General features: G+C 42.2%; 1 protein-coding gene across 1 annotated transcript in view; it reads left to right on the plus strand.

Moving 5' to 3' along the window:
- The window catches only part of MFSD11 (major facilitator superfamily domain containing 11), a 35,397-nt gene extending 31,593 nt beyond the window's left edge, over positions 1-3,804 (plus strand). The window contains exons 12-14 of the mRNA XM_007532507.3: positions 1,355-1,529; positions 2,197-2,332; positions 2,981-3,804. Of these exons, the coding sequence (XP_007532569.1) occupies positions 1,355-1,529; positions 2,197-2,332; positions 2,981-3,145 (476 nt within the window). The 3' untranslated portion in view covers positions 3,146-3,804. The remainder of the gene's footprint in view (positions 1-1,354; positions 1,530-2,196; positions 2,333-2,980) is intronic.
- Positions 3,805-12,688: the final 8,884 nt, after the last annotated feature.

The following is a 12,688-nucleotide window of genomic DNA, read 5'->3' on the forward strand; positions in this document are numbered from 1 at the left end:
TGCACTCTCGTGCATGCAATTCTGTCCCACGAGCAGCATTGTGTGATGGCCACAACAGTCAAGATACTCAAGTATGCCTTTGCCATAAGACTTCCACACGACAACCCCAGGCCCTAGCAGACATCTATTCTCTGTCTTCATGATGATTTTTTTCTTCACAAACATTATACTTACAGTCTTTCAAAATTGCCCCCCCAATATGATTTCCTCAAGGCCCATCCAAGTAGTTGGGGTAGCAATTGATTGACTGATCTCCTTTTGTTGCCCTTGTTTTATTGTTGTAGTTATTGTTGTTATTATTGATGTCGTCATTGTTGGATAGGACAGAGAAATCCAGAGAGGAGGGGAAGACAGAGGGGGAGAGAAAGACAGACACTTGCAGACCTGCTTCACCACCTGTGAAGCGACTCCCCTGTAGGTGGGGAGCTGGGGGCTCGAACCAGGATCCTTGCGCTTTGTGACATGTGCACTTAACCTGCTGTGCTACTGCCCAACTCCCCCTCCCATCCCTTTTTATTTCTGAGTAATGCCCCTTAGTGTAGATGTGCCACAGTCCAGCCATCTAAGCACATTTGGGCAGTCCCCCTAGCCCAGGGGTGCTGTTAGGAGCACAGCTGCTGTGAAAACTTGTGTGCAAGTTCCTGCTTGAATACAAGTCTTCATTTCTCTGGGATAAAAATATTCAGAAGAGTTGCTGGGTCATATGGTTAAGTCCATTTTTCAGTTTTGAAAGGAACTGTCAAACTAGCTTCCAGAGGGCCTGCCCCAGTTTACATCCTCACCGGCAGTGGGTGATTTGGACTTTTTGAATTCTCTCAAGCATTTGCTGGCATCACTATTTTGCCATACGTTAGCCATTCTGGTAGATGTGTAGTGTTATCTCATTATGGTTTTAATCTGTATTTCTTTAATGAGTAATAAGGTGAAAGGGGAGATAACTTGGGGGACAGAAGAATTCATAGAGAAGAAATACAAGTGCATGATTAATTAGAAATGTAACTGGCAACCTGAGAGATGGCGCAGTGGATAAAGCATTGAACTCTCAAACATGAGGCCCCGAGTTCAATTCCTAGCATCAGATCTGCCAGAGTGGTGCTTTGGTTCTCGCTCTACCCCCCTTTTTTCCTTCCCCTTATAAGTAAAATGAGTCCTTTTTTAACGACATATTGATAACTTGGTTTGTGTTTTGTCACTATCAAGATTATCTACAAGTGTTGAGGTATATCCTGAAGATAATAAAACATTCTACAACATTTATAATTTGCTTGTGGACTGTTAGTCCACAGCTGGTTTTATATGCTTTCTTTAAAGTCTTATCAATGCTGGTAATGCCCCTGCTGTGTTGACTATACAGGTGGAAGCCTCTTTGGCCTGCTGAGCAAGAATAATCGCTTTGGCAGAAATCCTGTGGTGATGCTGGGCATCCTGGTACATTTTGTGGCTTTTTATTTAATCTTTCTCAACATACCTGCAGATGCTCCTATTGCACCTGTTGAAGGAACAGATAGCAGAGCTTACATCAGATCCAGGTAGAGTGACCATTGCTTCTCTAGTAATCTAGGAAAAGATGGGAAGGGGTGATACGATATTTAAAATGGATCAATCATTCTGGGGGAGCTTGTTGTCTTTATATCGTCTGTCAGTCTTCAGCGGAGCTATGGTGAGTTTAAGTAGACGTCTCTAGGAAACCCCGTGCGATTTTTGTACTTGTTGGTTTTAACCTTTCTCCCATAGTATGAAGGGGCACCTAATTACCTGATTGGAATTTCATAACTCTTACACTTTGAACAGTGAATTCTCTAGAAGGTAGGGCCTTGAGAAAGAACAGTGAAAAACAAGGAATAATCTGCCAGTCAGGCAGGCCAGAGCTGCTTATACAGATTTTGGGGAATGTTTTCTTGCACTCAAATTCACTATAATTGCAGACATTTATGTCTAGATTCGTAATTCTAGGGCAGCCCTGCTCTAAACATAATGCTCACTTCTTAAATAGTAAACCAAAGCTTGACAGACTGAAGGTGTATTTGAGAATAAATTCTTACTTTGTAATTTCCGATACCTGTTTAGTCTTACTTCATAGTACTTAAAACTTGAATATTAAAAAAAACCAAAACTTGTGATTGAATTGCTTTTACTTATTAAATGGATCCAGCAAGTATTGTTAATAAATCCTAAACTAATTTTTGTCTTACTCAGCAAAGAAGTTGCCATCCTATGCAGTTTCCTGTTGGGTCTTGGAGACAGCTGCTTCAATACTCAGCTGCTTAGTATTTTGGGTTTTCTCTATTCTGAAGACAGTGCGCCAGCCTTTGCTGTCTTTAAGTTTGTCCAGGTAACCTCTTGATTGTGTTTAAAGTGGGTCTTTTTTTTTTTTCTTTGACTGTATTTTCTTGGGTTAGTAATATTGTGCCTTTTAACTAAAAGTCAGAGACCTCCTTTATTTTTTAAAGATTTATTTATTTATTTTTATGAGAGACCAGAGCCCTGCTTTGCTACTGACATATGTACATGCATACATATCAGGAATTAAACATAGCACCAGTAATATGCTCTATTGCTGAGCCACCTTCCTGGCCTCCAGGAACATCCTTCAGAAGAGCTGGTGATTAGAATTCGGAGGCAGTGAATAATGTGACTCTTCCTCTGCCTTCTTTATGTTCTGAGCACCTCGGAGGAGAGACTTGGCTCTTTAAAGTTAATCTGTAATACAGCCAAGTGCATTTCTCACTGTGTCTGAACATTGCTTCATTGTTCCACCTTTTCTTTCCCAAGGTATTGTTTTAAATAACAGAAACTATAGTTTAGCTGAGACCAGTTCTCAGCAGCAGTTCATGATGGGTATTTGTGAACCCCTGATCAATGTTGGCCTGTCCAGATGGAGCTGAACAGAGCTGTCCATCCCAGAAGCCTTCAGGGTGGGCTGAATGTGGTGGGCTGACCTGGTCATCTTTCATGATTATTTCATTCTGTTTCTTTGAAGTCCATCTGTGCCGCTGTGGCGTTTTTCTACAGCAACTACCTTCTCCTCCACTGGCAGCTCTTGATCATGGTGATATTTGGGTTTTTCGGAACTATTTCATTCTTCACCGTAGAGTGGGAAGCTGCTGCCATTATAGCCCGGGGCTCCGACTACAGAAGTATTTGATCAGTGGTACCAGCGAAAGGAGGTATGCACTTACAGATAGCCTGACAGAATGACAGTTGGGTGAAGAAGTTCACCGTCCCCCTCCACAACATACTAGATGGAATTTTATTGTGGAACGCAAAGAATGAAGACTGCTGACTCTGCCGGAGTTGGTATCCAAGTTTACAGAGAATAGCTACTCAAAACAAATGGAATAGGGGAGCTTGTTCTGTCCATTGGTTGTTGAAAGGTTGTTTTGAACAATTCTGCATTGTTTAAATTCATCTATCTCAAGTTCCTTCCAATCATGTTATAGAATGTAAATCTTTTCTTCTCCCTCCTGCTCCCGTTTAAAGAGCCTGCCTGGATTCACAATGCTAGGCCATATGTCATCTACAGATTCTTGCTGGGTACGGAGTACGTGTTACTATGGGCTGACAGGGAGCATATGGCACTCCACAGATGTGTCTGTGAATGACAGTCAATAAATCATGAGATGCTGCAATAGAATCTTACCTTTGGAAAGATTCACACTTTCTTCTGTGTTTTGTTTGATAATGTTTTCTTGCAAGAAGTGAGTAATTATTATGAAATGAAGTGATATCACATGACTTAGAACACAGTCTGTTTTTTTTTTTTTTGTATATGAATGAAAACACATTAAAAAAATACCAAATGTATTTACCAGAGAAAGATTTTTGTTAGTATTTTGTTGTTGTTGTTTGTTATTTAACCACTGCTCAACTCTGGTTTATGGTGGTGCAGGGGATTGAACCTAGGATTTTGGAGCCTCAGGCATGAGAATCTCTTTGCATAACCATTATGCTATCTTCCTCCCTTCCTTCCTTCCTTCCTTCCTTCCTTCCTTCCTTCCTTCCTTCCTTCCTTCCTTTCTTTCTTACAGAGCACTACTCAGCTCTGACTTAAAGTGGTACAAGGGATTTTGAAGCTTCAGACATGAAAGTCTTCTGCATAACTATTATGCTGTTTCCCCCACCCTGCTAGGAATTTTTCTAGAAGATTCAATACCAAATAATAAAAAATAATAATAAAGTGGATCTCACTCGTGGCTCCATCACATAACAAATGCTTTTCCTTTTTTTTTTTTTTTTGTTTTTGTTTTTACTGGAGCACTGCTCATCTCTGGCTTCTGAGAATGAGAAGTTGAACCCAGAACCTCAGGGCTTCTGGTATAACTGTTGTGTATCTCCCCCACCCACAAATAATTTTCCTAATTGTGTGTTTTTTCTATATGTATTTATTTTCCTTTTATAAAAAATTATTATTGTCTTTATTTGATAGAGACAGCCAGAAATTGAGAGGAAGAGAGACAGAGACACCTGCAGCCCTGCTTCACCACTTGTAAAGCTTTCCTCCCCTGCAGGTGGGACTAGGGGCTTGAACCTGGGTCCTGGCACACTGTTATGTGAGTTGCTTAACCAGGTGCACCACCACCGGGCCCCTATGTATGACTTTTTTTCCCCATAAATGCTTTTCCTATACCTGTCTGGGATCAGTGTAACTATTTGGCATATTTATTTTAAATAAAGACAGAAAAGGAAAGAAATCATAGCTTCAAAACTCCCTTCAGTGCGTCACACACCAGGCTTGAACCTGGCCCACACACATAGCAGAGCAGCACACTATCCAAGTCAACCATTTTGCCAGCCTTTGTTTCATTCTTAGAAAAAAAAAATTAGGGGTATTTTAAGTGGAAATCATAACTTTATCCCATAAGAGCTTTCTTGGGAAGTCTCTTTTAACTAACTCCTAACTCAGAAGCCATGAGTTCCATCATTTTGAAATGAAGAGTTTAGTATTTTGCCAGTGTGTCGATGGGGTCATCCAGCTGCCACCATGATCTGATTCAAGAACATTTTTGTCGCCCAGGAAAGAAGCCCACATCTGTTACCAGTTGTCTCCCATCCCTGCTGGCCACTGACAGTCACAAATCTCCTTACTGTCTGGATTTTGTTCTTGTGACCATTTCGTTTATTTAAATTTAGCAGTGCTCACTTTTAAATGCTGGCTTTTTTCTGTACAAATGAAAAGTTTTATGGCAAAGCAAATTTAGCCAAAAGAACAAACAATACCTTTTTTTTTTTTTTTTTTTTGCCATAGCTCTGTTCAACTCTGGCTACTGACAGTGCCAGGACCTGGAGCCTCCTGTACATTTTTCAATGTTTTTTAAAAGCCACTAGAAATTTAGTGGTGTTTAGTTGACTTAGAAATCTGAAGAAAAACCATCAAGAGTTTTTTTTTTTTTTAGGCCTAATAGTGAACTTAAGGGAATGAGAAAGTCTTGACTGTAGTTAGCTGGGATCCTTGGAAAAATTTTACTGTTATAAGGCACTATATATATTTTTTTTCTTTTTAACAGGGATGCTCAGCTCTGACTCACAGTGGTGCATGGGATTGAGCCTGCAACTTTGGAGTCTCAGGCATGAAAGTCTCTTTGCAAAACCACTATGCTATCTCCCCTGCCCAAAAACATTAAACTCTTTTGTTCTAGGTGGTGAAGTCTTGGTAAATTTCTTTTGAGTTGGGATAGACTCAGCTATTAGTTAATCCTGTATGAAGAATTTGTACATGCTGCTTCAGAACTAGTACAAGTGTTTTTATTTTTTTTAATTATCTTTATTTATTGGCTAGAGACAGCCAGAAATCAAGAGGGAAGGGGGTGATAGGGAGAGAGACAGAGAGACACCTGCAGCACTGCTTCACCACTCATGAAGCTTTCCCCCTGCAGGAGGGGACCAGGGACTCGAATCTGGGTTCTTGCGCATTGTAATACGTGCGCTCAACCAGGTGTGCCACCACCCGGCCCCCTTATTTTTTTATTTATATATATTTTTCTTATATTTCCCTTGTTTTTTATTGTTGTAGTTGTTATTGATGTTGTCGTTGTTGGATAGGACAAATAAATGGAGAGAAGAGGGGAGGCAGAGGGGGGAGAGAAAGATAAGACACCTGCAGACCTGCTTCACCGCTTGTAAAGCGACTCCCCTGCAGGTGGGGAGCCTGGGGCTCAAACCGGGATCCTTACGCCTGTAGCTTCATGTCGCGTCATGTGCGCTTAACCTGCTGCGCTTACGCCCGACCCCCAAGTATTTTTATTTTTAAGTACTTTATTATTACCTACCCCCAGTGTATTGATTTTCTCTCAGCCTAACAAGTTGCTTCAAAACAGACACTTAGGATACTAGGAGTGACTCAGTGGGGTCACTGGTTCAGGATCTTTTTTTTTTTTAAAGATTTTATTTATTTATTAATGAGAAAGGAGAGAGAGAAAGAACCAGACTTCACTCTGGTACATGTGCTGCCGAGGACTGAACTCAGGACCTCATGCTGGCCACTGCGCCACCTCCTGGATCACCAGGCTCTATTTCAGTCTAGCTGTCCTCTGCTCAAATAAAGGGAGGACCCAATTCTCAGCTCACTCAGATGATGGGCGTCACCCTGTACCTGCTCAAGTTCTCGGTTTCTCCTGGCTGTGGCTGTTCTCTGTTCCTTGTTGACTGGAGCTGCCCTGGAGGCAGTTATTTTTTACCAAAGAAAGGCAAAATAAGCCACAGAGAATGTGTGAGCAAGGCCGAAGTCACAGTCTTCTATCAATTCATCTCCAAGCTTATCACGGTCAATGCATCAGAGACCAGGCTTGAACCTGGCCCACACATAGCAGAGCAGCACACTATCCATTCAACCATTTTGCCAGCCCTTATTTCATTCAAAAATAAAATAAAATTGGCTTTTTATGGTTTTGTCTTTATGGTTTTTCTTCAGATTTTGTCCTTTGTAGGATAAAATCACGTTGGGATACACAATGGGGTGAGCCACCCAGATCCTTAGGATCACCTTATAAGACTGCTGGTATACAGGTTCTCACGTTGGCTCTGAAAATTGGGTCCCTGCATTCCCCCATGGCTCATTCTCCCAGCCTCTCATTCTGCCTTTTGCTAATCGTGTAGATATACAAAGCAATAATGGCAGGAAGAGGCTAGGTAGTTTCCTTGAATGGTACTGCGTACTCAAGTCCAAGGAAGCCATGGCATCCTATCGCTTGTAGGATTCTGGGTGACTTGTCAAAAGGAAAGTGTGAGGGATGTCCAGTGACACCCCAGGAAACAGCTTCCAGGCTGCCTCCCACGGCTATGTGCACTGCTATCTGCTTTCTCCTCTAGACTCCCCTGGTTTGGTTTGGCTTTGACTCAGTTTTTGTACCTATAAATAATAATGTTGGTCTTGGTAGACTCTTAAGATGTCTGGTAACACTAAGCTCATCTTTTTTATTTTTTATTTCTTTATTGAGGGATTAATGTTTTATACTTGACAGTAAATACAATAAATAGTTTGTACATGCATAACATTTCTCAGTTTTCCAGACAACAATACAACCCTCACTAGGTCCCCTGCCATCCTGTTCCAGGACCTGAACTCTTCCCCCCACCCACCCCAGAGTCTTTGACTTTGGTGCAATACACCAGCTCCTGTCCAAGTTCTGCTGAGTGTTTTCTCTTCTGATATGTCTTTCAACAGTGAGATCATCCCATATTCATCCTTCTGTTTCTGACTTATTTCACTTAACATGATTCTTTCAAGCTCTAACCAAGATGGGCTGAAAACAGTGAAGTCACCATTTTTACTCTGAAAATGACCAATAGTTCTAGTTTATCTCTTCATTTAGCTCCCTCATTTCTTTATTGATTTTTCTGCCTGGATGATCTATTGAGAGAGTCGGGTGTTCAAGTCTCCTACTATGACTGTGTTGCTGTTCATATATATTGTTGTAATTCTTTCAGTAGATGTTTGATGTATTTAGATGGCATAGATTGTAGATAATTGTTAAGTCCTCTTGATTGAGAGTTAGTTATATTAAGATATATGGAAACAGTCCATGGAAATGCTCAGATTTTGTTTAATTTTTTAAAATAAACTATTTATTTTACTTGGTAGAACAGAGAGAAATTGAAAGGGAGGTAGAGAGGGAGTGAAGCTTTCCCCCTGCAGGTGGGAGCTGGGGGGCTTGAACCTGGGTTCTTGTGCTCTGTAATGTGTACACTCAGCCACGTGCACCACCACCCAGCCCATTTAATTTTTTTTCTCTCTCTGTGTATCTTCTCTGTGAATAAATAAATAAAATATTTTTAAAGTTATAGTTAAAAAATTAAAGTGCCTTTATCAGTATGGTGTATACTGGCTACAGAGTTTATTTCTCATGATCTCAAACACCGGATGGAGAGCCGGGGAGGTGGTGCAGTGGCAAAGTACACAGTTTGCACGTTTGAAGATCTAGGTTCTATTCCCAACACCGCACATGCCAAAGGGATGCTCTGGTTCTCCTTGTCTCTATTTCTCTCCGTCTCATTAATGACTAATATATATATATATTTTTTTGTAGTTTATTGAAAAGGGTTTTGCTTTTTCTTTTTTATTTATTTATTTATTTATTTTTTATTTAAGAAAGGATTAATTAACAAAACCATAGGGTAGGAGGGGTACAACTCCACACAATTCCCACCACCCAATCTCCATATCCCACCCCCTCCCTTAATTTTTTATTATTATTTATTACATCAGAGAGAAAGAAGCTAGAGCACATGAGAAATATTACACATGAGAAAGAGAAGCTAGAGCACCACTGTGGCACGTGTTGGGGACTGAATCGGGAACCTCAGACAGACAAGTTCTGTGCTCTACCAGTTGAGTTATTTCTCCTTTGTGTGATTTTCTTAGAAAATTTTATTTTTATTGAATTTTAAAAGGATCAATTTTTTGGTGTAGGTATCAGTAGCACGGTGATTATGCAAAAGAGTCTTCTGTCTGAGGGTCTGATGTCCCAGGCTGAGTGCCCTGCACCACCACAAACTGGGTAGTGTTCTGGTTAGGGAAAAAAAGTTATCACAATCTTGTCAATCATTATTAGATCAGTAATAATTGAAAAAAAAAAAAAAAAGGAAGGCGGGTGGTGGCATACCTGGTTGAGCGCATTATGTTATAATGCACAAGGACCCAGGTTCAAGCCTCTAGTTCCCACTTGCGGGGGGAGGGGGGGAAGCTTGGTCTGCCTGGATCCCTTATTAAATTTTTTTTTGGGGGAAGTTGGGTGGTAGCGCAGCTGGTTAAGCGCATGTGGCGCAAAGCGCAAGGACTGGCGTAAGGATCCCAGTTCGAGCCCCCGGCTCCCCACCTGCAGGGGAGTCGCTTCACAGGCGGTGAAGCAGGTCTGCAGGTGTCTGTCTTTCTCTCCCCCTCTGTCTTCCCCTCCTCTCTCCCTTTCTCTGCCCTATCCAACAACCAACGACATCAATAACAACAATAACTACAATAACATAAAAAAAAAAAAAAAGACAAGGGCAACAAAAGGCAAAATAAATAAATAAAATTAAAAAAAAAATTTTTTTTTTGCCTCCAGGGTTATTGCTGGGGCTCGGTGCCTGCACTATCAATCCACTACTCCTGGAGGCCATTTTTTCCCATTTTGTTGCCCTTGTTGTTGTCCTTATTGTTGCCATTAATGTTGTTGTGGATAGGACAAAGAGAAATGGAGAGAGGAGGGAAGAGAAAGACAGACACCTGCAGACCTGCTTCACCGCCTGTGAAGCGACTCCTCTGTAGGTGGCAAGCCAGGGACTCGAATCGGGATCTTTGCTCCTTGCGCTTTGCGCCACTTGCGCTTAACCTGCTGCACTACCGCCAGACCCCCCTGATTAAATTTTTTTATGCCGTGCCAGAGTGAGGCCAAAGCCTTGACTTGTGTGATACCCCTGAACAACTTCTCCAGCCCAATTTTTCTATTCTTTATTTTTTAATGGGATGGCAAGGTGGGGGGAGTGCAGAGATAGAGCCAGAGGAGGGTCTGGGTGGTAGCACACCTGGTTGAGTGCAGGCAGGTTCAAGCCTCTGGTTCCCACCTGCAGGAGAAAAGCTTTATAGGTTGTGCCCTGCTACAGGTGTCTATCTTTCTCCCTTTCTGTATCTCTCTTCCTCTCAATTTCTGGCTGTCTCTATCCAACAAATAAAGATAATAAAAATTACAAAAGAAGGAGTTGGGGTGGTAGCGCAGTGGGTTAAGTGCACGTGTCACGAAGCGCAAGGACCAGCACAAGGATCCCGGTTGGAGCCCCCGGCTCCCCACTTGCAGGGGAGTCGCTTCACAAGCCGTGAAGCAGGTCTGCAGGTGTCTCCCCGCCTCTGTCTTCCGCTCCTTTCCATTTCTCTTTCCTATCCAACAACAACATCATTAATAACTATAACAATAAAATTAATATTAAAATATATTTTAAAATTACAAAAGAGAGAGGAAGGAAAGATACCCCAGCACTGTTTTGCCATCTGTGGAGCTCACCTGGTGTTGTTCATGACATGATAAGATATTGTGCTCTACCGTCCCCTTCTGCAGTTTATTTGCCCCTCACCAACTAGAGGACATCTTTGTTATTTTCAGGTTTTGGATAAAGCCACTGTAAAAGTCCATAGGTGGGGGCTGAGTGGTAGCCCAGTAGGGTCAAGTGCAAAGCTCAAAGACCAAGAGTAAGGATCCTGGTTTGAGGCCCTGGCTCCCCACCTTCACTGGGTCACCCCACAAGTGGTGAAGCAGGTCTGCAGGTGTCTGTCTTTCTCTCCCCCTCTCTGTCTTCGCCTCCTCTCTCCATTTCTCTCTGTTCTATCCAACAACAACGTCAGCAACAACAATAATAACAACAAGGGCAATAGAAATGGGGGGAAATTGCCTCCAGGAGCAGCTGATTGATAGTGCAGGCACTGAGCCCCAGTAATGACCCCGGATGCAAAAAAAAAAAAAAAAAAAAAAAAAAGCCCATAGGCAAGTTTTGTTGTTTTTTTTTTTTTTGCCTCCAGTGTTATTGCTGGAGCTCGGTGCCTGCACTATGAATCCACTGCTCCTGCAGGCTTCCCCCCCTTTTGTTGCCCTCATTGTTTTATTGTTGTAGTTATTATTATTGTTATTGCTGTCATTGTTGTTGGATAGGGCAGAGAGAAATCGATAGAGAAGGGGAAGACGGGGAGAGAAAGACACCTGCAGACCTGCTTCACCACTTGTGGAGTGACCCCCTGCAGGTGGGGAGCCGGGGGCTTCGTGCTATGGGCGCTTCATCCACTGCGCTACCACCCAACCTCCAATGGGCAAGTTTTTATGCCAACATAGTCTTTAACTCTCAAAGAGCATAACTACTAGATTGAATGGTAAGAGTACGTTTAGTTTTGTAAGCAGCTTAAGCTGAGGCCAGAATGATAGTTCACTGGGCAGTGTGTGTGCCTTGTCTCGCAAGGGAGCCAAGTTTAAGCCTGGGTGCCATCTGGGAGATACCCACAGTTCCATTGGGTACAGTGGTACTGTAGTTTCAATCTCTCTCTCTGAATAAAAAGTGCAGTGAAGGGCAGGGGTAGATAGCATGCATAGTGGTTATGCAAAGAGACTCATCCCTAAAAAAAAAAAAAGTGCAATGCATCACACATGTGTGAAGCCCCAGTTCTGTGAAAAAGAAAAGAAATTATCAGGGGCCAGGTGGTAGCACACCTGGTTAAGTACATGTATTACCATTCACAAGGACCCAGGTTCAAGCCCCTGGTCCCCAACTATAGAGGGAAAGCTTCAGAATGGTGAAGCAGGGCTGCAGGTGTCTCTGTCTCCCTTTCTCTGTCTCCTCCCTCTCAATTTCTCTCTGTTCTTTTGTTGTTGTTGTTATTTTTATTGTCGTTCATTGTTGGATAGGATAGAGAGAAATGGAGAGAGGAGGGGAAGACAGAGAGGGGGAGAGAAAGGTAGACACCTGCAGACCTGCTTCACCTGTAGGTGGGGAGCTGGGGGCTCAAACCGGGATCCTTCCACCGGCCACATGCGCTTAACCCGCTGCACTACCACCCAACCCCCAATTTCTCTCTGTTCTATCAAAAACAAAGTTAAACATTTTTTTAAATTAAGTAAAAATTTTTTTTAAAAAAACCACTGGACCACCTACTGAAATGCTGTATCATTTTATCTCCCTCCAGCAAAGCTAAGAGTTCTTGTGCATCCTCACCAACACTTGCTATGATCCTGATAGGTGTGTGGGGAACTCTCGGTTTTGTTTTTTTTAACATTTTATTTATTTATTAATGAGCAAGAAAGGAGGAGAGAGAAGAAGAACCAGACATCACTCTGCTACATGTGCTGCCAGGGATTGAATTCAGGACCTCATGCTTGAGAGTCTAATGCTTCACCCATTGCACCACCTCCCAGAGCACACATTGTTTAATTCACATGGGATGCTGAACATCTTTTCAGGTGCTTATCCATCTTCGTTGGTGAGGTATGTTTGTGTGTGTGTGTAAGTTACAAGATGGTAAGCTTATAGTATATATTCTATACCACACCCACCATCGAAGTTCTGTGTTTGTACTTTCCCGTCTCCCAAAGATATTATTTTCGCAAGTTCATGCATATCAGTTCTGTAGATTCCACATATGAGTGAAACCATCTAGTAGCTGTCTCCTCTACCTATCTCACTAAGCATAATCATTGAGGTGAGGTGTATGCTAAGGTCTTTGTTCTTTGTATATTTTGGA

This window comes from Erinaceus europaeus, chromosome 12 (genome assembly GCF_950295315.1).
Source record: "Erinaceus europaeus chromosome 12, mEriEur2.1, whole genome shotgun sequence".
NCBI lineage: Eukaryota > Metazoa > Chordata > Mammalia > Eulipotyphla > Erinaceidae > Erinaceus > Erinaceus europaeus.